The sequence below is a fragment of the Marmota marmota genome, unplaced genomic scaffold (assembly GCF_001458135.2).
Source record: "Marmota marmota marmota unplaced genomic scaffold, marMar, whole genome shotgun sequence".
NCBI lineage: Eukaryota > Metazoa > Chordata > Mammalia > Rodentia > Sciuridae > Marmota > Marmota marmota.
The window spans coordinates 29,061,295-29,083,266 of record NW_025999853.1 but is presented as its reverse complement, the minus strand read 5'-3'; the positions used below and the strand labels follow the sequence as shown (position 1 = coordinate 29,083,266).

Below are 21,972 nucleotides of genomic sequence, written 5' to 3'. Positions count from 1 at the left end.
ATATGATCATTATCATTTTCTAGGTATGCCAAGATGCAATATGTTGAGAAGCACTGCTTTAGGGAATATACCCCATCGCCCAAAAGGATTGCTACATGTGGGTTATAGTTTTTTAAAAATTAAAACAAAATTTTTTATGTGGTGCTGAGGATCAAACCCAGTACCTACCACTGAGCTACAACCCCAGCCCCTGGGGTGGGTTATAGTTTTTGATTGTATTAGAAAATTTTCAGATTCCTTTCCCAAGAAGTTGGGACAATTAATACATTGAGAGTACACTAAAGTTCCAATTGAGACACAGTTTTACATCTTTTTTTTTTTTTTTAATTTTTGCCAACCTGATATGTCTCATTGTGGTCTTCATTTGCATTTTATAAACAATGAGGTTGTATAAACCTTGGTAATATTTGTTAGTCATTTGGGTTTCCTCTTCTGTTAATTCTTAGTTTATATTTGACGATTAATCCTGGAACAAATTAGTTAAAATGTCCTTTCTTGCAACTTGTTTCAACTTGTTCCCTTTTGTATATATTCATAAATTTTAAATTTAAACATAAAGTGTATCAGTATTTTTATTTATGATTTTATCTTTGCATTTTATTTAAAGTTTTAACCTTATTTAAGGTTAAAATTTTCACCTTATTATGATCAGAAAGACACAGTCTCCTAAATTTTATTTAAAATGTTAAGGTTTTGCTCTTCATAGTTAAGCTATAATTTGCCTGGAATTTCTGAAGGATCTAATTTTATTATTTTGTTTAAATAACAAACTGTCCCAACCATTCTTTCTCTAGTGATTCATGATGCTACATCTGTGACTTATCAAGTTCCCATGAAACTTGGGTGTATTTTGGAGTTCTGTATCATACGTTTATTTTTCTAACATGAAAATGTGAATTCAACTTTGTTTTATAGTATGTTTTTATAATATCTTGATAGTTATGAGGGTAAAACTTTATTTATAAAAATGGTCTTGGCTACTCTTGGCACTTTGCAATATCCCAGAACTCATTCTTAACTTTAAGTACTAATGTAATCCTTAAATCATCTAATATTTTCTTTCTTTTCTATTTTTGCTGTTAGAATACAGAAATGCAGTTGGCTTTTTAAATTGATCATATATCCTGAGATCTTATTAAATTATTACTTCTAGTAGTTATTTTGTTGATTCCTTAGGATTTTTTATGCAAGCAATATGTCATCTGCAAATATTTTTTCTTTCAAATATATGTGCATTTTGTTTTTCTTTAATATACTAACAAGGAATGCCAACATTAACATTAAATGGAAGAGGAAAGTGAGGACTAGAAAGGACATCCACTACTTTTTAGGAAGAAGGCATTTTGTATTTCACTATTATTTTGGCTATATAAGCTTTTATTGGATGATCTTTCTCATATTGTTTTCTTATATTTCTAGTTTGCTGAAAGTTTTAAATTGTGAAGTTATAGTTTTTAAAATTTTATTATCTATTGAAATAATCATGTTCTTCTTCCTTTACTGTTAAAATGATAAATTATGGCATTTATTAATTTTTTTTGTAAATCCCCAGTCCTTTTATTTAAATTTTTTTTTTTTAGTTGTAGATGGACACATAATACCTTTATTTTTATGTGGTGCTGAGGATCAAACCCAGTTCCTCACACATGTGAGGCAAATGCTTTACCACTGACCTTCAGCCCCGGCCCTGATCCCCAGTCCTTTTTGAGACAGTATCTAGCTAAGTTGCTGAGGCTGGTCTCTAACTTGCCATCTTCTTGCTTTTAGCCTCCTGAGTTGCTGGAATTACAGGTGTGTGCCAAAGTGCCCAGCAGTTGTTGATTTTTAAATGTTGAATTAAATCTTTCAATGCTGGTACAAACCACATTTGATTGATGATTTACATTTTTATATATTGATTGACTTGATAATAGAGCTAAAGATTTTTACATTCATGAGGGATGTTGATTTGGGATTTTCTTGTAATATCTTTTAGGTTTTGGGATTAGGGTTACACTGATCTCAAAAAATAAATTGGACAGTGCACCCTCCTCCTTTGTTTTCTGAAGAGTTTATGTAAGATTTGTGTTATTCTTCCTATTCTTGGTAGGCATCACCATGGAAACCTTTTAGGTTTTTAGTTTGTTGTGAATTGCAGCTATTTTAAAATCCCTTCTGATATACTTGTGTATCTATATACAGGTTGCAACAACATTTCAAAGAATCCTTTCCTCCATTTAGTTCTGGATTAAAACTGACCAAAGAGAAACAAGTATGAGATTTGGAAGGCAAAGGTGAAGTAGCACCTAATATTCTGATAGTCTTTGTTATTAGAAACAAATGCAATGGTGCCAGTAGATTCCACTCTGTTCTCATTCTTCCATGTTCCATGTTCATCTTTTTTTCATAACCAAAGAACTCAGTGACCAACAATAACCCCAGGTTTACCACCAGATGAAGAGGCAATACATTTTATACAACTCATCTAGCATTCTTTTGAAGGTCCACTTCAGCAGCTGGATGTGCCTGGCTTCTGTTTCTCTGATTAGTTTGTTTGATTGACCATATCAGTGCTTTAAAAGGGTTGGTTCATGACTTTTTACTCTGATCCACCACCGCCTTTTCAGATTCTACTTGTTTAGTTTCTCACAATTGTATAAAGTATTGCTACAATAAATTCCTTATTCCATGATTCTCATACTGGTTCTGCTTCCTTGTTGAACTCGGATAAAAACAACTTAAAAAATGGAATTTCCTCTATTTTTTTCCCTGTATTTATGGTCATTTGCTTTTTCTCCTCATATGTTTTGTAATTTTTTTGACTCAATACTGAACATTGTTAACAAAAAATATAAAAATTTGAGCCTTTGGATGATGTTATTTTCTTCAGAAATAATATACTTCACTTCTGGCAGGGAGGTAAGAACAGATCATCTTAATCTTGTTTAGGAAAGAGCTAATTTCAGAAATAAGATGGCCTACTTATTTCAGGATTAGGTATTTCTTCTATAGTGTAGGCCCCCTTCAAGAGCCAAACTGAAAGCCTGAGGTGTTTAATGCAGCTCCTCCCCTTAGGCAGGCTGTGAACTCTTATGTTTTGATGCCCCTAACTTGTGAATGATAACATATCTGACTCAGTTTCGGACCACTAGTTACAAATTGGCAAATACTTTTGGGAAAAAGTAGCTGACATTGGGTTCACTTTTTTGGACTTCTCTTTAGGATCTGTGTCCTTCAAGGCCTTTCAGCCCAACGTTGAAAGAAACTATTCATACTTAATTCAATTCTTTTCTCTCATCTTCATCTAAACAAGATTTTGCCTCACAACTGTACTGCAATTGCTCTTGTCCTTGTTAGAGCAGAAATCATTGCTTCCTGGAAATATTTTCTTTATTCTCCAGGACATCAGTCTTAATTTTTTTTCCCTGTCTTACTGGCTGGCCTCCAGAATTTGTTGATCTCTCATCTTTCTGGCATCTTACCATTGGAAGACCTAGGCCTCAGTTGTTAGGCCTTTACTTTTAGTTGAAATTATTCCCTCAAGGATTTCATTCAGCCTCAGGAACTTACATATCATGCATATATATGCTTAGGCTCCAAATTTCTATCTCCAGTTTGGACTTCTGTTCTAAACTCAACATCATGAATTGGATATTTAACAAATATGCAAACTAATAAGAACCTGAAATTCAGCATGTTCTACCACAAACTTGTTCTGCTGTATTCCCTTTGTAAACTAAATGCAATTCCATTCTTCTAGTTGCTAGGGCCCTCTTTTCATATTCCTGATCCAATCCTGTAGTTTCTAGCTTCAAAATAAATTTGGAATACTGCCCCTTCTTATCACCTTCACCATTATCTCCCTGGGTCCAGACAATATCTTCCATGTGGATTTTTGTTAATAGTCTCCTATGTGGTCTAAGGGAAATCCTTTCTTTTGTGATGCTGGGGATTGAACCCAAGGTCTTCATGTATGCAAGGCAAGCACTCTTAACAGCTGAGCTATATCCCCAGCCCTAAGGGAGATCTTTTAACATCTATGACAGGTTATATTATTCTTTCAAATGGGCTTCAAGTTTCAGATGAAGAATTTTAGTACTGATGATAGTTTATATGATCATGTATGATCCAGAATCCTTCTGACTTCATCTATTACTCTCGTCCTTGTTCCCTTGGCTCCAATCACACCGACCTTGCTATTCCAAATGTACTTGGAATGCTCTTTCTTGGTAATCTTGATGGATCACACACTATCATTTCCTTCTGTCAGCAGAGTGATGCCTCCTTCACCATCCTAATTAAAACTGAAACGCCTCGAACAGTTCTTTGCCAACATTCCTTATCCCGCTCTTTCTCCAAGGACTTATAATTTTGCCTCTATTTTTCTTTCTCCCTTCAATAGTATATAAACTCCATCCTGGTGTTGACAGTTTTGTTTACTGCTTTATCCTTAGCGCCTAAAATAGTACCTACATATAGAAACATTCAATATTTGGATGGATAACTCCAGTCAGCTTTTACAGGGTCCTAATTAAATTTTCAAGTCTATTNAAAAAAAAAAAAAAAAAAAAAAAAAAAAAGCAAAATAAACACAAAGAAAAAAAAAACAATTAAAAAAGAAAGAAAAAAAAAAACCAAAACAGGGGATGAAGTTCAATGGTAAAGCACCCCCAAAATCAATATACAGTACCAGAGGGGGATGGGGGAAGAGAGAAATAAGGGTAATGGATAATCTTTTCCTAATTAAATGTATGAGAATGATATCTGTTACATATTAAAATAATATTTTCCTGTTTTTATTTTTGATAAACTTATCTGTAAATGTACTTTTTCCTCCCAGGGAATGTGGTTGTGAAGGAATACATAATCTTTTATTTTTAAACTATCACTGGTGCTATCCAATGTTTGATATCCATACAGTCTCCTTTTAGCAAATTAACATAGGATGCTTACATTTTTGTTTCTCACAAGTGATTTTACTTTTGGACATTTTATTTCCATTCAGAAGAGAGGCAATTAATATAGTAAAGCATTACCAGTATCATCTAAGAACTTAATGGAAACACAAAATCGTGTGCCACTCCAAACCCAAAACACTGAATTAGAAACTTAAGGGGCTGGGGATGTGGCTCAAGCGGTAGCGCGCTCGCCTGGCATGCGTGCGGCCCGGGTTTGATCCTTAGCACCATACAAACAAAGATGTTGTGTCCGCCGAAAACTGAAAAATAAATATTGAAATTCACTCTCTCTCTCTTTAAAAAAAAAAAAATAGAAACTTAAGCAGGCTCAAATTGTGTATGGACAAGCTCCCCAGGTGCCTTAGGTTTAAGAAAAGCTGTTGTAGAGGAAAAATAAAGGTAACCACTCCTAGAACAAGACGGACGATGAATATCACACATGTGGATTATAGGACTATAATCTCTGTTGTAAGTACATAATACTTATGGAGGCACAATTTAATATTCAATTTTTGCTTTTCAGGAAAGAAACAAGAAATTACCTGAACACAAATGCTAGAAAAATGCATAGTAACAATTTTGCTTAATTCCTGAGAAATCTGTACATTTATGTTCAGACCAATGAGAGAAAATTGTTTTCTAAGAACTATTTATTTTGCTCAAAGAACTGATGAAAATTTCTTTTATATTTTAATGATATTTATAAAAATCCAGTTTTCCATTTCTGACTTGATTCCTTGTAGAGTTGGAAAATGTTTTACATTTAATTAAGTTTCTATCAGGAGACTCAACCCAAGTTTTCTAATTCACAATTTATAATCCAACTATTATCTCACTTATTAAAAAACAATTTCAGTTATATGTTTGTGGCTTTTACTCTAAAGAGCTACAAATAATTCTTGGGAAAAGAGGATAGATAAGGTTTTTGAGGAAACAAGTCTAGCATCCATAGCATCGTCAACAAATATCTAAATTAAGTCCCTAATCTAGCATTCTTGTTGCCTCTCTTTCTCACACTACTCTAACTTGTTTAATTCACATATTTTTTTGGCGAGCTTTTCTTGCAATTTTGGTTCAAGTTACCTTCTCAGTAAAGCTTTCTACTTTTGCTTAATTCCTGAGATATCTTACCCTGTTATTTTTTTCCCCATGATTGTCTTCTAAATTAATATGTAACTGTTTGTTTTTGATCTTTTTCTATTTGAATGTAACTTCCATAAGTAAGGATTTTATTTTTGCCTGCTTTGCTATTGGATGCTGGGCATGTAAATGCTAACAAGAACTTGTTGAAAGACTGAGACAAAGTATGAAAAAATCATGTTTGTATCTGTTTATTTATTGTAGTCCTAGGGACCAAACTCAGAGCTCATGCCTACTAGGCAAGTGCTCTACCACTGAGCTATACCTCTAGCCCAGACTGTTCATATTTAATAACTTTAAAAACTTCCTTAAAAATCTAGATGTCAGTCCTGGGGGAGAAAGGAATTCAGATGCCAGTCAAGTAGTTCATTTACTCTTTCCTCTTTAAAACATCCAGTGGACACCAACTATGTGCCAGGCACTGTGCTGTTTTGGGAACAAAGATGAACAAGACTCTGTCCTCTCCAGGAGCTCAGAGCAAAAGAAACATTTTTTAAAAACCAGAAATACAAGATAGGTGTAGGGTTTGCTATAAAGAATATGCTAAAATTTTGGTTTTCCATCTACTGGTTTCAGTCAAGCAAGTAATACATATTGGAAATGTGGTATTCACGGAGAATGAATGAGATAGGCAGGACTAAAGGAATAAATCAGATTTAAAAACTGCTACGCAAGAGACCATTTTGTAAAAAGATTAGTCTGACTTGAAGGCTGACAAATAGCCCAGATGATTTCAGAATATGAAGAACCAATGTGTAAACTTCAAAGGCATTCAAAATTAGTGATAATCCTAATATTCCAACAACTATAACTTGTAACTAAAATAGGACATACTGAGCAGCAATTGCTAATGATAATTTTAAGTTTCATTTCTAAACTACTAGCCCACACCACCTGTCTCTGCCATGGCAAATACATTTTGTATATGATGCCTATAAATGCCCAGCCACTTTTCCCTCTTTGTAAACAGTAACTGGGGTTCATAAACAGATTAAACTCACATGGGTAGCAGGTCAGTGTCCCTGGAATCCTTAGAACACGTGTGGCAGCAAGGTTACAGAGGTGTACTGTCTCCTTTCCAATGGTTCAAAGAAGTCCTCTGAAATCCACCTCTTGTACCTTTTTCTTTTACTGGTTTCAGGGCAAAAAGTTAGATGTTTATAGTAACTGAGTAAACTATTTGAAAAAATTGTTTTAATATATTCAAACCAGGAACAATACTATTAAATGTTTCATTACTACAAGATGCTTAACATTACTGACATTTATCAAGTGGGGTTCTTTTCCTCCTCCTCCTAGATCTGACTGAATCCAAATGTTCACTAGTAAAGGTTTACAAATTGGTTTTATTTTATTTACCTCTTAGTGGTAACAGGGGTTGCAGCCAGGGATGCTCTACCACTGAGCCATATTTTCAGCCCTTTTTATTTTTATTCTGATAGCGTCTTTTCTAAGTTGCCCAGACTAGCCTTGAATCTTTAATTCTCTTGCTTCAGCCTCCCAAGTCACTGGGAATACAGTTTTGCAAAGGCATTTTACAGATCTCACAATATTTTAATTCAGCTCAAATGCTTTAGAAATTATAAATATACTTAATTGTAAATTATTGAAGAATACCAAGACACTTTTACTGTGAAGTTATCTTATTTTTGTGTGGAAGCCTGTATTTGTATTTGATTTTTTTTCATTGAGAGGGAAACTAGAAGCACCTTAAAACTCAGACTTGCACATATTCACTCATATAAACTAGTATACCAAAGCATGAATAAAGTACTTTTATAAGAGAAGTGCAGGTCAGGCAAAACTGCTTAAAAATGCTATTGCAACTAAGAACTGTGTACTGAACAAGTAAGGGAGTCATGCTTCTGTCATGATAATGTCTTGGACCTATTTGGAATGTTTTTTTTTTTTTTTGGGGGGGGGAGGGCTTATGTTAATGAGTTCACAGAAATGCAATTGTTTTATACACATAACGTTCTACATATATTTTCATTGGGAGAAAAAAATCTGCTAAACCTGTAGCACTATCAATATTGTATATCTTACTAGGGAATTTTTTAAAAAAAAAGTTCTTAGAACTACAGTTACTAGTTTAAAAAAATGTATTTCTGAAGAATGCAAAAGGCATTTCTTTTTTCATGCATACATGTAAAATCTTTTACAAACTTATGGTGACTATAGGCCATAGTCAGAATTTGCACTAGGGAATCAATTAGTGAGCATTAGAGCATTTATCAATTAATCAATAACAATAAAATACCACTATAACCCAAAGTGGTATTCAGTAATAAGTTATAAGAAGAAAAAGTTTGGCATGTGTGAGATTCAAAACATGGGATTAGGAAAAAAAAAAATCAAGAAATGCCATCCTCAAAGAGCATCAAGTATCTTCAGCCTAAACCTATAAAATAGACTAAAATATTTTATGTAATTTAATGGAAATAAACTATGAACTAACTAATAAACATTAAAAAGTCTCAGATTTTGAGTGGGGGAAAATAGGAACAACCACATTTAAGTTTTGGGAAGAGCTCTGTATTGTACCAGTTTTGGGGAGCTAACCTAATTTGTAACCTGTAAACCTTAATTTTCTCATTGTAAAGTGGAGATATGCTCTTATTTACCTAGCCTGTTAAGAATCAAATGATAAGCTACTGAAACAGACTCAGTATCAAAACAAACCCATAAAAAAACTGTGAGAAAGGGAAGGTAAATCTCACCTCTTTCCTACTACTATTCTCCCAGATCTATAAGCACTAAGTACATGCCTACCTTTTCTTCTAATTTGTTTTTTTAAAAATAAAAATCCAGTTAATTATGTGACCCAGATATTTATTGGAATTTAAGCAGTGACATTTTGAGTTAGTCTGACTCAAGGCCTTCTTTCTAGTAAACTATAGTAAAGTTTTAATAAAAATTCAAATTACAGATATATTATGCATTAGATACTCTATTGTTACATTACAGAAATAGAACATTAAGTTACTTGTTCCTATGTTTTTATTTTAATTTAGTACTTGCAACCTATTTTGTAGACATTGAATATTAATATGACTGTCACGTAAGAAGAAAACATTGTTATTTATATAGTAATTACTCACAGAGGTTTTCCAAAACGAAATTCAAATAGATTTAGTATTAAGAGACATATAATAAGAAAATAAATAATATTTTATTCTAAACCCAATATTTTTTGGACAGTAGTATTTATGTGTAATTACCCCTGCCGAACGTGCGTACTCAGACACACAGAGACCACACACACATAGTAGTAGAAAACAGAACAGCAAAGACTGTATCTATCAGCTCTCATCTTGGCAACAAAGGTTTTCATTAACAAGATAGGCTAATGGGTAGTTAATAATTGTTAGTGGACTTTGCTCTGTATTCTGCTTATAATGATAGAAATAAAGTCTACAAAGCTATTTATGCCCTATGGAAAATATGGTTCTAGTTTAGAGAAGAATTTGGCTTACTGGATATTTTTCTTCTTGTGCTGGCATTGGGAGTCATGACTATCTCGGATAAGCCAGGAAGGACTAAGGGGTAATAAACTTTTAGGCAATGAATAAAGTAGCCTAAAACCTACTTTACTTTTTCAAATGAACTCTCGGTGATAGTTTTACAGCTACTTTTCAAGCTTTTGCACATGACAAGTTTTTTTGAGGGGAAAACAAGTTACAATAACATCAACAATTCTGTAAGCATAAATAGGCAAAAGTACTGAAGTAGAAAGAAAATAATTCAATAATTTAGTTAAATACAGTCTTATTATAAGTCTTGTATCAGAATGCCAATACCAAAAATCAAAGTTTTAACTTTAGACTGTTAATAGATTGAACCTTGGACAAATCTAAGTTGAAGAATGATCTAATATTAAAAAAGTAAAATTTTTATTTCAATGGAATATTATCTTCATATGTACTACAAATCTATGTTTGCAGCTAAGGGAAAAAAAGCACAGGTTTAATTTTTAAAAACCACAAAATGTTTATGGAAATGAAATCTTGTGCTACAAAACAACTATTTTGAAACTCACTGTTACCATTACTTTTTACCCACTTATCATAAAAAAACTAGTTCTCAGATTCTGCATACAGACAGCTTTATGTAAAATATATAAACATTTGTCCAAATTGGTACACAGATTGCATAAATATGGCAATTAAGATTGCAATTACAGATGTGCATGTACAATGCTGTGCAAATTATCACAATATTACAATTTCAAAAATTATTCAAATTGGTATCCAAATAAAGCAATTAGTGAAAAAATACCCATGCAGAATTTAAATATCTCAGAACAAAATTTAAAATGTCTTCATTAAAAGTTCACACATTTAAAATAGTTTTATTCATTTTATTTGTATATGTCAAAATACATTTTTTTATTTCCAAAATAGTGAGTTTTGCAACTAGTTTCATGCAGAAACAAGGTCTGCTCAATACTACCAATAAAATCAATATAGCACAGTAGCTGTTCAATTTTAGATACAAAGAATAAATAACCTAAATACAAAACACTAAAATATTAGAAACATGTATTTAATCATTCTTCACAGGCATCCAAACTTCACAAATATAAACCACAGCATGCCTAACTGTTGTGCAACCAGAACATGTTGCAGTCACTCAAACTGATCAATTACTGTATATTTTACCTCCACATTAGACCATGACCATGAAAATTCTCTATATTCAGACCCACCATTCATACAGTTCAAATATAACCAAAAATAAAATTCCACAACTATCCTTGTACCTTTAAAATCAAGAATCCTGAGCTTGGTAGTAAGAGCATAACCTTATATCTTCATAAAACCATCAAGAGAGAGGACTTGAAATCCTGCTTACCAAAATACCCTTCCCCAACCCCAAAGTAATCTAAAATAGGCAGTAGAACACAATGACCTTTTAAAATGAAGAGGTACAAATTCACATTTAATATAGTATACAATACACTCAATAATACAATCAGCTACAATAAGCTTTACAATGTACAATTTATTCAAATGGCTGAACTGTTCAGTGGTTAAAGAGACAGTTATGTGCCAGAAAGATGTAATATTTTTGCATGATTTAATGAAAATATAAAAGCTATTTGTCCAAATAAAAGCCATCTTTACTATGTAGTTGGTTTTGTTTTGTTTTTTCCCCTAGAAAAAGGCCACTGAAATGTATAAAATGGTCTGAACATGATGGTGGTATTAAAGTCAATGCCTCTTCACATGGCAAAAACAGTGCATTTAACATTAACTCACGGGTTAATTCTACAAATGATTTCATAGCATTACTTTGGCTAGCACAACAGTTTTAGACAGCACTCAGATAAATATAGGTATGTGAAATGTGAAGCAATTATCTTACGCAATTTTAATTATAGTTGAATACTAGCAAATGAAAACTGAAAATAAAAATAAAAGCACTTTACAGTAGAAAATTTCTGTAAAGATAGGGCTCCACATAATGTATAACTTTTAAAGTCTTTATATCACATTGTTAGCACATTTTGTTTTTAACACTACCATGGAGTAGCCTACTTTGCATTAACAGACATCTGAAATTAAGAAAATAGTCAAGCATGCCATGTGGTGTTCTAAAAATCAAAACAATACACTTATTTATATTTACAGCATCACTCAGTACCTGCTAAAATGAATGTGAAGATTACGGAATCTAACATACTACAATAAAAAACAAAAACAAAAAGTGACCAATAGAAGGCAGAAAATAGAACTTAAAAGATCTAATCTCAACTGACTTAAAGCATTCATATAAGAAATAAATGAATATTGCACAAACAGTGAAAGCAAATGTTCCACCAAGCAATTCAGTTCCAGGTGGGAGACAACACATTAGCCTAACACATGACAATAATCTCAGAAGGGCAAATATTCTCTTCCATGAATAAGAAAGCTGGGAAAACATAGAAGACTCTGCCACATGAAGAGTTAGAAGGAAAAAATACAAACCCAAACTTAGAGTAAAGCAAAAAAATTAAATATTAAAAAACTGGAAACGTGGCACATGGAAAAATGTTGAATAACTGTCTTCTGTGAGAGCTGAAAGTTTTTGTTGACACAAAAGTATTTATGTACAACTAAGGCTTACTGGTTAAATATCTGAGGCATATCTGGCCTTGAACACTTTCCTTATATGCTGGAGCTGTAAACAAGTTTTCTCAGTCATTTAAAGAAAAAAAAAAAAATCCAAAAACCCCCAAAACTTCTCAGCAGCTGCATTAACATGAAACAATGGTCTTGATTAAAAAAACAAAACAAAACAAAACAAAAAAAAAAACCCCAGAAACTTAAACAAAACAAAAATCCTAGATAAGAGGGCATTTGGCAGGATATCCAAAAATGACAGTCTCCAAAGGATTCTTCCCAGGCTTCCAGTGACTGCCAATTATGGTCCACTGGGTTATTAATATGTGCAATTCCTGCTGTGTTGTTTGTTTGTTTTCTATTTGGAAAGTTTGCTTATAACTCTGATCAAGGCCCCATTTTCATCCTTTAGTCTCTGGTTGTCTGCTTTTAGGTCTGGTAACATCTATGAGAGGAAAAACAGAAAGAAAAGTTTTACTTCAACAAAAAGATAAAAATCTTAATAAATGTTATACTTACACCACAAACGCATGATATCAAGCTTTTGCCAGTTACATATATTTCTACATCTAAAACATATATCAAAAAAATCCTGATTTATGAAGCTAATTAGTTTAATAAATGATGGAATAAAAGATTTATTCTCTTATCCACAGAAATTTACTAAATTACTTGATTTTATAACTCACAAGCACACCATATTAGAGCAGCCAGAAGCCTGTTTTTGTTAGGATAGGCTCTTCAAGGGAGTTCCTTTCAACACCTAAACCAAAGCCTTTAGCTTTAAGCTAGACTTAAAATCATAATATTATTGTTCCACATGAAAACCAGCTTATCTAGTAAAGTGTTGAGGTAAGAATTAGACTTGTTCTTTTTTTTTTTAATTGGGGATTAAACCCAGGGACACTTTAACCACTGAGCCACATCCCCAGCCTTTTTAATATTTTATTTAGAGACAGGATCTCTCTGAGTTGTTTAGGGCCTAAGTTGTTGTTTTTTTTTTTTTTTAAAGAGAGAGAATTTTTTAATATTTATTTTTTAGTTTTCGGGGACACAACATCTTTGTTTGTATGTGGTGCTGAGGATCGAACCCAGTGCCCTGCACATGCCAGGCAAGCGTTTTACCGCTTGAGCCACATCCCCAGCCCAGGGCCTAAATTGTTGAGGTTTAATTTCACGCTTTCAACTCATGATCCTCTTGCATTAGCTGCTGGGATTACAGCCATGCGCTACCTCATGGGGCAAGACTTGTTTTTTTTTTTTTTTTTTTGGTGCTGGGGATTGAACCCAGGGCCTTGTGCTTGCAAGACAAGCACTCTACCAACTGAGCTACAACTCCAACCCCAAGACTTGTTCTTAGTGTCTGATTAAAGACAGGTGCTCAATGAATGGCAACTATTACTATTATTAAAATTTAAAAATATACATTATTTTTGTACCAAGGATTGAACCCAGGGACACTCAACCACTGAGTCATATCCCCCGTCCTTTTTATTTTGAAGCAGGGTCCTAAGTTGCTTAGGGCCTTGATAAATTACTGCAGCTGGCTTTGAACTTGTGATCCTCCTGCTTCAGCCTCCTGAGTGGCTGGAATTATAGGCATGTGCTACTGTACCTGGCTATTAAAACAATTTTTAAGTCCAAGTAGTAAATGCAGATCTTTGAAAACATTCACTCATAAAAAGTAACAAAGTGTTTGAAGCAAACAGAAAAACACACTCATATCTTTGAAACACAGCAATTTGATTTTCTGTAGTTTTACAAATTAAAGCAGGGGATAGAAATGTTATAGATTAAATAAATTTTCTACTAAGAATAATTGAAATTATATGTCTGTAAAGTCAACTAGGAAATGGAATTAGCATATTTTGGATATTCTTTCCAAGATACTTAGTTCTCTTTCTTCAGTTTTCAAAGTGTACTAGATAGTCTAATTAGATAAAAATAAAGTTTCTACTTCTATCTTAGGCCAAGACTTTAGGAAGAATCTAATTTTATTGGAATCAATTAATTCTTGTGTTCAGAATGTTTAGATATATAGTAATAAGAAGTTTACACATTAAGATGTAAATAAAAAGGATTCTGACTGAAAATGACATTATTTTAAAAAACATGTAGGCTTAATCTTCAGATTCTCAAAATATATTAATCATATATAAAATGTCTTATTGTTTATATTCCATTTTCTTTCTAGTAGGACTATAAAAATTAGCTGTATTTTAAGATGTAAAATATTTTTTTAGACTAAAAAATGTGCATAAACTTTACAAAGTACCGAATTCTTGAATCTTCCCTTAGCTTTACTGTAGTTTATCAGCTGTAATATACAATTAGTGATATTTTCTGACATTCTGAGAAGCCATGCATAATTAAACAGTTACATGATAAGCTCCAGACACAATGGCATTAATTTGTAAAAGTGAGCTCTTACAAAAACACGCTTACTAATATGAAAGCACCTGCCTGGCTCTACCAAGAAGAAATGATGAAACTATAAGTTAAAGGTTCACAGACTGAAGTTGCCTACAGAACCCTGAGCGCTTGGCTACCACTCTTGTCAAGGCCCTATTCTCAGTCAGCAGTCGCTCATTTAACTCTCTCAGAGTTTGAATTTGCTTTATTTGGTGCAGGTTCTGTAGGAATCAGAACATAAAGAAATAAGAATAAAAAATAAGAAAATGGAAAAGAATACATGAGCATAAAGAATAACAGATAATGAATACAAGAAAAGTCTAAAGCCATTATTTCAACAGATTTAAAAAGGTAAGAAACGTATTCTGAAATTCCATGTCAAACTAAATGAATAAGCAAAAAAAACCAAAAGATTTTCTCCAGTGTTCAAAGTCATTTAATAATGGTCTAACAACAAACTAAACAATCCAATAAAACATTTAAATCTTGATATTCTAATTCTATGGGCATAATTTCCTATGCATTATTCATTAATTCATAACGTGATAATAGGTCAACATCTAGCTATGCTTTTATTTTTCCTCCTACAGAGTTCAATGTTCAAAATAAATAATTACTTCCATAGGTATTAAAATATGCTTCTACCTGCCCATCCCTTCTCATGTCATTTATTTTGAAGGAGAACATTCTGTCTTTTATTACCTCCCTCTACCATTTACTCTCCAAGAAACATATGGAAAAGTAAAGAACTAATAAACCCCACATATTATAGTTAATATCATCCATTAAAAAAAAAACCTAAATATCAAAAGTGCTATACAAATTGATTTTTAAAATGATTTAGGTTTTAAATCCTCCTCTAGCTCACTAATACCAGAATTTAGGAAAACAGAAGCACATGGTATAGATAATTCACAAATTGGGTTAATCAGTTTTGAGAACAATTACAGTATCTATAATAGTATAATATTAAAATTCAAAAGAGCACTATCTCTAATAAGTAGTGTGGTTTACTTACTTTGAGTTCTTCTTCCATTTCAGATATTCTTCTTTCTAGAGCTCTTCGTTCCTAGATCAATTTAAGGTACCAATATTAATTATGTAATTATTATATCCTTGAGTTTTCTTCTATAGTGTGAAATAGTGATATTTTAAAATTAAAGATAAAAATCAGGAGCAGTGTAGAAAGAGATGTGATGCCAGTGATGTGTGAAGAGCATCCCAAAATTTGAGAGAAATAAATTTGAAGACATTTATTTTTTTCAATACTTTTTATAAGCTCTTTCTCTCTCTCGCTCTCTTTTTTTTTTTTAAAGCTTTGACTTTCTGGTAATATGATACATAAGGTGTCCAAACTATTTTTTTAGTTAACATAAAACTTAGGGATAGAATAAGCCAACACTCAAAACCTGTATATGAAAAAAAAAATTCCCAAACAGAAAACAAAACAAAATAAAAACACACAAAGATGCAATTTTACTAGTGATAGAAGCAGAAAAGCGAGAAGCAAACATGCCTAAAATATGTGTACTTCATAATCTCAAAAGGATTTAAGAGATCTCCAAACATGTTTACTATTCATTATTTATCCGATTGACTTTACATATAGGTTGATACTGTGGTAGCATTAATGCGGTGAATCTAATGGAGAAGCAACTGCAGCAATCTATTTTAAACTTGTTTCACAGAGTGACAGGCAAAGCCAACATACAATATATTATTGCAGTGTACTGTTTTATTCTCCCTTAAATGATAAGCATTCTAGGGTGTTATGCAAAAAGCAAGCAGCAGTAATTGATGAGCTGTAAAACTGGTTAGGTCATACCGCCCAGAAGATACTGACTCTTGCCGGTCACCTTTCAGATATAAACCATTTACATTTAGTTTAATCACACTGAAAACTCTTTCCAAGACATTCTTTCCAAGATTAATAATTTGATATTTAGTAATGCAGAACATTTACTGTAAATGTCAATGTTTTTAGGATATGTGACTTAAAAAATAATAGAATCTCACTCCTACTTAAAAGTACTGTTATTCTAATATTTACATGCTTAAACATCACAGACAAAAATGTTATTTTCTACATACTTCTTTATCCTAGATAACATAGCCAGGACAAATACACATAAACCGCTGTACTTCTCCAAGTACTATTTGTATTGTATCTTGTTTGATCTTCATAATTTTGTGAAATAGATTACCTTCTGACAGGTAATCTCCCTATGAGCCTCAATTTTATTATGTGTCTTAAAAATTTTAACTTAGTGGTAGAGCAAAAAAAGAACATTACACCTAATTGACTGATCCTGTTGGCTCAATGAAATTCACAATCATAAAACTGCAGGCAATATGTTTTTGTTGGACAAACATATTAAAACAAAAGTAAATTGCTTAATCTTAAGCCTGACTTAGAGAATGCCAAATAAATATCAGCAGTTACGATCATGATAAATATCTATTAAATTAAGAAAGGATTAACTACTTTATCTGCATTTGACAAGCAGAAAAAAAAGGTCAGTGAGAATGTCAGATCACAAGCATAATCACAAGGGTAATATTAACTCTCTCTGATAAGATTATGGATGATTTTTATATTTTCTTCTTTTGCTAAAATTTTGTAATAAGCACATTACTTTCATAAAAAATTAAATATTCTTAAAAATGTGACTCTCAAATATAAATACATATTTTGATTAAGTATATTTTGTTACATATCTTTCATTTCAACCATTAGTATATGATTAATAGAGAAATGATTTTATTATTTCTGTGTATCTTTGAAACAAATTCAATGAGATATATTATAAAAATAATGTATGGTATATAAACAATATACAATAATTTAATAAGTGATTCTGTTTTAAACAAGTATTAATTATACCAATTAAAAAATGACTCATTACACTTATTTTTTAAACCTTGCTCCAATAATAATAAAAAGAAAGTTATTGCAAAGTACAATTTAGTAAAGGCCACATTAACAAACTGTATTTGTTGGTTTGTTTATTTTACTTTTGGGTGAAAAAGGCAAATTGGTTATTTTTTAAAAATGAAAGAAAAATGTGATATCAATTCTGATTATTCTTTGGCCTAAAGAGCAATGCTACCAAGACGCAATTTCTTCTTTAAAACCCCACAAGTGTAGGCACTACTCACTTGCACTACAGATACTCTTTAAGAACTTTTCCTTTAGTTTTTGGATCATGTATAAATTTTCAACTGCTCAGATTAAACTTGTAGATTTACTTCTATGGCCATTTCCAGACTACTGAGCAATATTAAGTGGAGTGTATTTAAATGAATATATCACAGCCAATAAAAAAAAATTGTAGAAAGGCATAAAAAGCATAAGAATCTTCTTGAAATCAATATTTTCTTGTTTAAAATAGGTTAAGATAAATATTTAAACTCAAAATTAAAATAGCATTAAGTTTCAAAAGAATGTGAAAATTTGATGACTCCAGACTTAAAAAATTTTATTGCAAGAATGAAGTATTTGGGCTGGGGCTGCAGCTCACAGGCAGAGCGCTTGCCTAGCATGCCTCGTGAGGCAAGGGGTTTGATCCTCAGCAGCAAATAAAAATTAAAAAATAAAATAAAGGTATTCTGTCCATCTACAACTGCCAAAAAAAAAAAAAAGTTTATTTTAATTTTAAAAATCGGAAACAAATATATGATGAAAAGGTATGTATATACATGAAGCAGTATATATTATGTACATAAAGACAAATAGCATTTTTTAAATATCAGATTTCACTATCACAATGTATAGATTTTGGTACTGGGGAAAGAATGTTTTAAAAATAATTCATTAAGAGAATAATGTGGTATACTAAATTTTAATTAAGGCCATTTCATACTAGAGGCCCCACAGCTATATATTTATTCAGATAATATTAATTTAAGCTAGCTAAAACTATCCATAAAACAAAACAAAAAACCCTAACACTGCTTATACAAAACAGTAAAGAAGGAAAATAATTTCTTAGTCAATGAGATAGACACTTACCCTTTTTTCCATTTCCAATAGTGACCTATCAGCAAATCTTTCTTGTCTCTGCAACAAAGCAAGCAGTTAGATTATAAAGGGGTTGTAAGTGCAATTAAGATGGGGAGGCACAGTAACCCTCCTTTAAGTATTTAAAGAAATTACAATATTTAGGTGGTGTAACATGCAGATGTGAGTGAAGAAAACAAGATTTGTATTGAAAATCATAAAGAATAAAAGAATAAAAAGTAATGGAATCATTTCCTTGGATTTAATTTTATGGCCTATATAATTTTCCATACTTTTCATAGTTTAGTTGGGGCTAAAGATTGGTGAGTATTGTAGAATAAAAATGAAACCATCTTAGTTTTTCCTCAGATGCTCAAATTCTCTTCTTTCTTGCACCATTAGCATTGACTAATCTGAATGGCCAGATTCTAGAACCTTGAATGAAATATTACCCAACCGAGTAGGCACTATATACATGCAGCCAGGCCAGTAAACTTGTCTTTCTGTCCTCCTCATATGTATTGTAGTCTTGCTCACTCCTTCTATTTTTCTTTTCCAAACATGCTCCAGAACTGGTAAAAGGGTTCATAATTTTCACTTGTAAAAAATTCTAGCTATATAGACTTTCTTCTGAGGAGGTCAGGTCTCTTGTTTTTTCACTTGATGTACTATGCAACCAGCCCAAAGGTGATTAAATCCTGAGATGTGAGCTTGGTTGTAGGGGTATATAAAGGACCTTCGGATTTTAAGTCATATGCTGCACCCTGTATTCAAGAGCTCTAATCTGGATAATGAGCACAGGCTCAGTTAAAAGCAAGTGGAATCTAAGATCACATTTACTTTGACCTCTACACAGACCCTTGGGACTCCTAGTCAATTTGCTGAAATAAATTCAACAAATGGCTCACTCCTCAAAAGACAATTTTCTGAAAATCCAGTTTTATTAATTTACCAAAAATGTTTCTGGACAACTTTAACAAGAATGGTCTCTTATGGCTACTCAACACAAATGTACTTTAAAGACAGCTCATCATTAATTAAGCACAAATTTTCACTGTTTACTATGGTAATTTTATATTTTTCTCTTTCCATTTTCCGTTTATTGCCATATTGGGGATTCAACCCAGGGTTTCTCACTGAGCCACATTCCTAGCCCTAATGTGGTAATTAAAAAAAAAAAAAAATACGCCTTTTTTTTTGCTATGCCTTTCTGCATTCATGTTTTAATATCTTTAGGACCTGTAACAGTTACTTTTAAAATCTTCTTTCAGAATTTCTTATTTATCGTTATAGTACAAAAATTTAAAGAACTCATCATGCATAATCCCACATATCTTTGCTTTTGTCTGTTATTTTAAATGGTTTTATATTTTTGCACTTACTCTTTTTGGAAAAGCAAAAATTGATATATTGTTTCTTTTTTTAGAAATTCAATCCATAATTTCAAATATGAGTAGAACTATTTCAGCTAATTCTGATTTTTGGCAGTTTTTAATTTAAAATGTTTATTTGCTAGAAATATACAACAAAAGGTTGATATGCCACATGAGATCTACAAATGAATCATAAAATACTTAAGACTGAAACAATTTAAAATTAGATGAAAAAGATCAGAAATAGCATTATGCCATTGTATGTAAATTTATAATTTTAGATGAAAAATGGCATTTCAATGATTTTAAAAATTAAAACAAAAAAGGCATTTCACTGGGAATCTTTTTTCCCCAAATGGGAACATTGTAGTATTTTGTGATTTGTTTGCCAATTTCATAGANAAGATTTTTTTTTTTTTTTTTTAAATTGTGGTGCCAGGGATTGAACCCAGGACTTCATGCATACTAAGGATTCTTTTTTTGGTAAATATTGGTGCATGTTAATTATACAGAATAGCTGGGCTTATTGTGGCATATTCATTGATGTACATAACAAAATTAAATCAACTTCAACCCCCTTCCCCAATAAACTAACACTCTTCCTTCATTTTCATGAGATCCCCTTTTTCCCTTTGGTTTCTACATATGTGAGAAAATGACAGTTGTTTTTCTGAGTTTGGCTTATTCTGCTTAACACAATGCTCTCCGGTTTCATTCACTTTTCTGCAAATGACAATTTCATTCTTCTTTATAGCTGAATAAAAAACTCCATTGATTTATTAACGTTATTTAACATGTATATACTTTATCCATTTACCTGTTAAGAGATATCCAAGCTGGTTCCATAACTTGGTAATTGTGAACTGGGCTGCCATAAACATGGGAATGCATGTGTCTCTAAGATATCCTGACTTCAATTTAATCCTTTCAGATAAACAGCAAGGAATGGTATAGCTGGATCATACGGTAGTTCCATTTTCAGTTTTTTTCGAGGAACCTCCATACTGATTTCCATAATGGCTGTACTAATTTACATTTCCACTGCTAGTATATAAAGGTCCCTCTAAGGATTAATTCTAAGCAGGATGATAGTTCCCTGGGAAATATTCCATATGACTATCAAACTGCTACTGCTATGTATATTTATGAATAGTCATGAAAAGAATAATAAAACATATCAGGTGGAAGAATTCCTGGTAGACTTCAATTCTCAGGACAAATGTTCTAAAGTTGGACAAAAATGTTCACTTCAATGCTTAACAGTTTAACTTTGACGAAGTTCAGTTTATCCTTCTCATTATTAAGTTAGTATACTAGGCATGATATTCAAGAGTATCAGCCAATGCAACAGTTGTTTTACTTTAAACCCAGTGACTTGTTTCTCTGGCTTTAGAAGAATCAGAAATTTGTACCTAAACCACATGCTGTAGCTTTCCTATTTTTTGGTGCTAGCAATTGAATCCAGGGCCTCATGAATGCTAAGCACACGTTCTACCACTGAGCAGCACCTCCAGCCTAGTGGTTTTAAATTGTATGACATTTCAAGTTATTATGACAACTTACTATGAAATGTGTTCTTGTTCTTACTTTTTTGTGCATCCTCTTATTAAACCCCAATTAACTGAAAGATCTGAGGAATCTTTTCAACCTCATGAGCATGACCCCTGAATTTTAGCATAGCATGCATTGTGCATAAACAATTGCTTTACAACACAACAGTGGTTAAAAAATAAAAAAAGGACCTAGTAACAAGTATAAGTCAAACACAGAGACTAAATTTTTAGAAATTAAGGAAAACGTCGATATAAAAGACTGACCAAAAAGAAGTATTCTGTCCACTCGTAGATCAGTGCTATTTAGATCACTGCTTTCAAGATGAATTCTAAATGCAGAAATATGCTTATGCTATAAAGTAACATGCTAAAATTAAGCAAATGTATGTTCTTCAAAATTATAGACCTCTTAGTCTTTAACATATAAATAGATCCTGTCTAATCTCCAAG

The 21,972-nt window shown here is 32.1% G+C and overlaps 1 protein-coding gene across 9 annotated transcripts in view; it reads right to left on the bottom strand.

Annotated features, from left to right (window-relative positions):
* Positions 1-10,423: 10,423 nt before the first annotated feature.
* Ppp1r12a (protein phosphatase 1 regulatory subunit 12A) overlaps positions 10,424-21,972 on the bottom strand; it is a 133,251-nt gene continuing 121,702 nt past the window's right edge. For 7 of the 9 annotated variants that reach the window (XM_048804633.1, XM_048804651.1, XM_048804647.1 and 4 more), the window contains 3 exons: positions 18,609-18,656; positions 15,615-15,665; positions 10,424-12,629 (listed from right to left, as the gene is read on the bottom strand). In XM_048804633.1, the coding sequence (XP_048660590.1) occupies positions 12,543-12,629; positions 15,615-15,665; positions 18,609-18,656 (186 nt within the window). In that variant the 3' untranslated portion in view covers positions 10,424-12,542. Of the gene's footprint in view, positions 12,630-15,614; positions 15,666-16,421; positions 16,453-18,608; positions 18,657-21,972 lie in introns of all 9 variants that reach the window. The other 2 variants (XM_048804636.1, XM_048804657.1) reach the window with 1 other exon arrangement.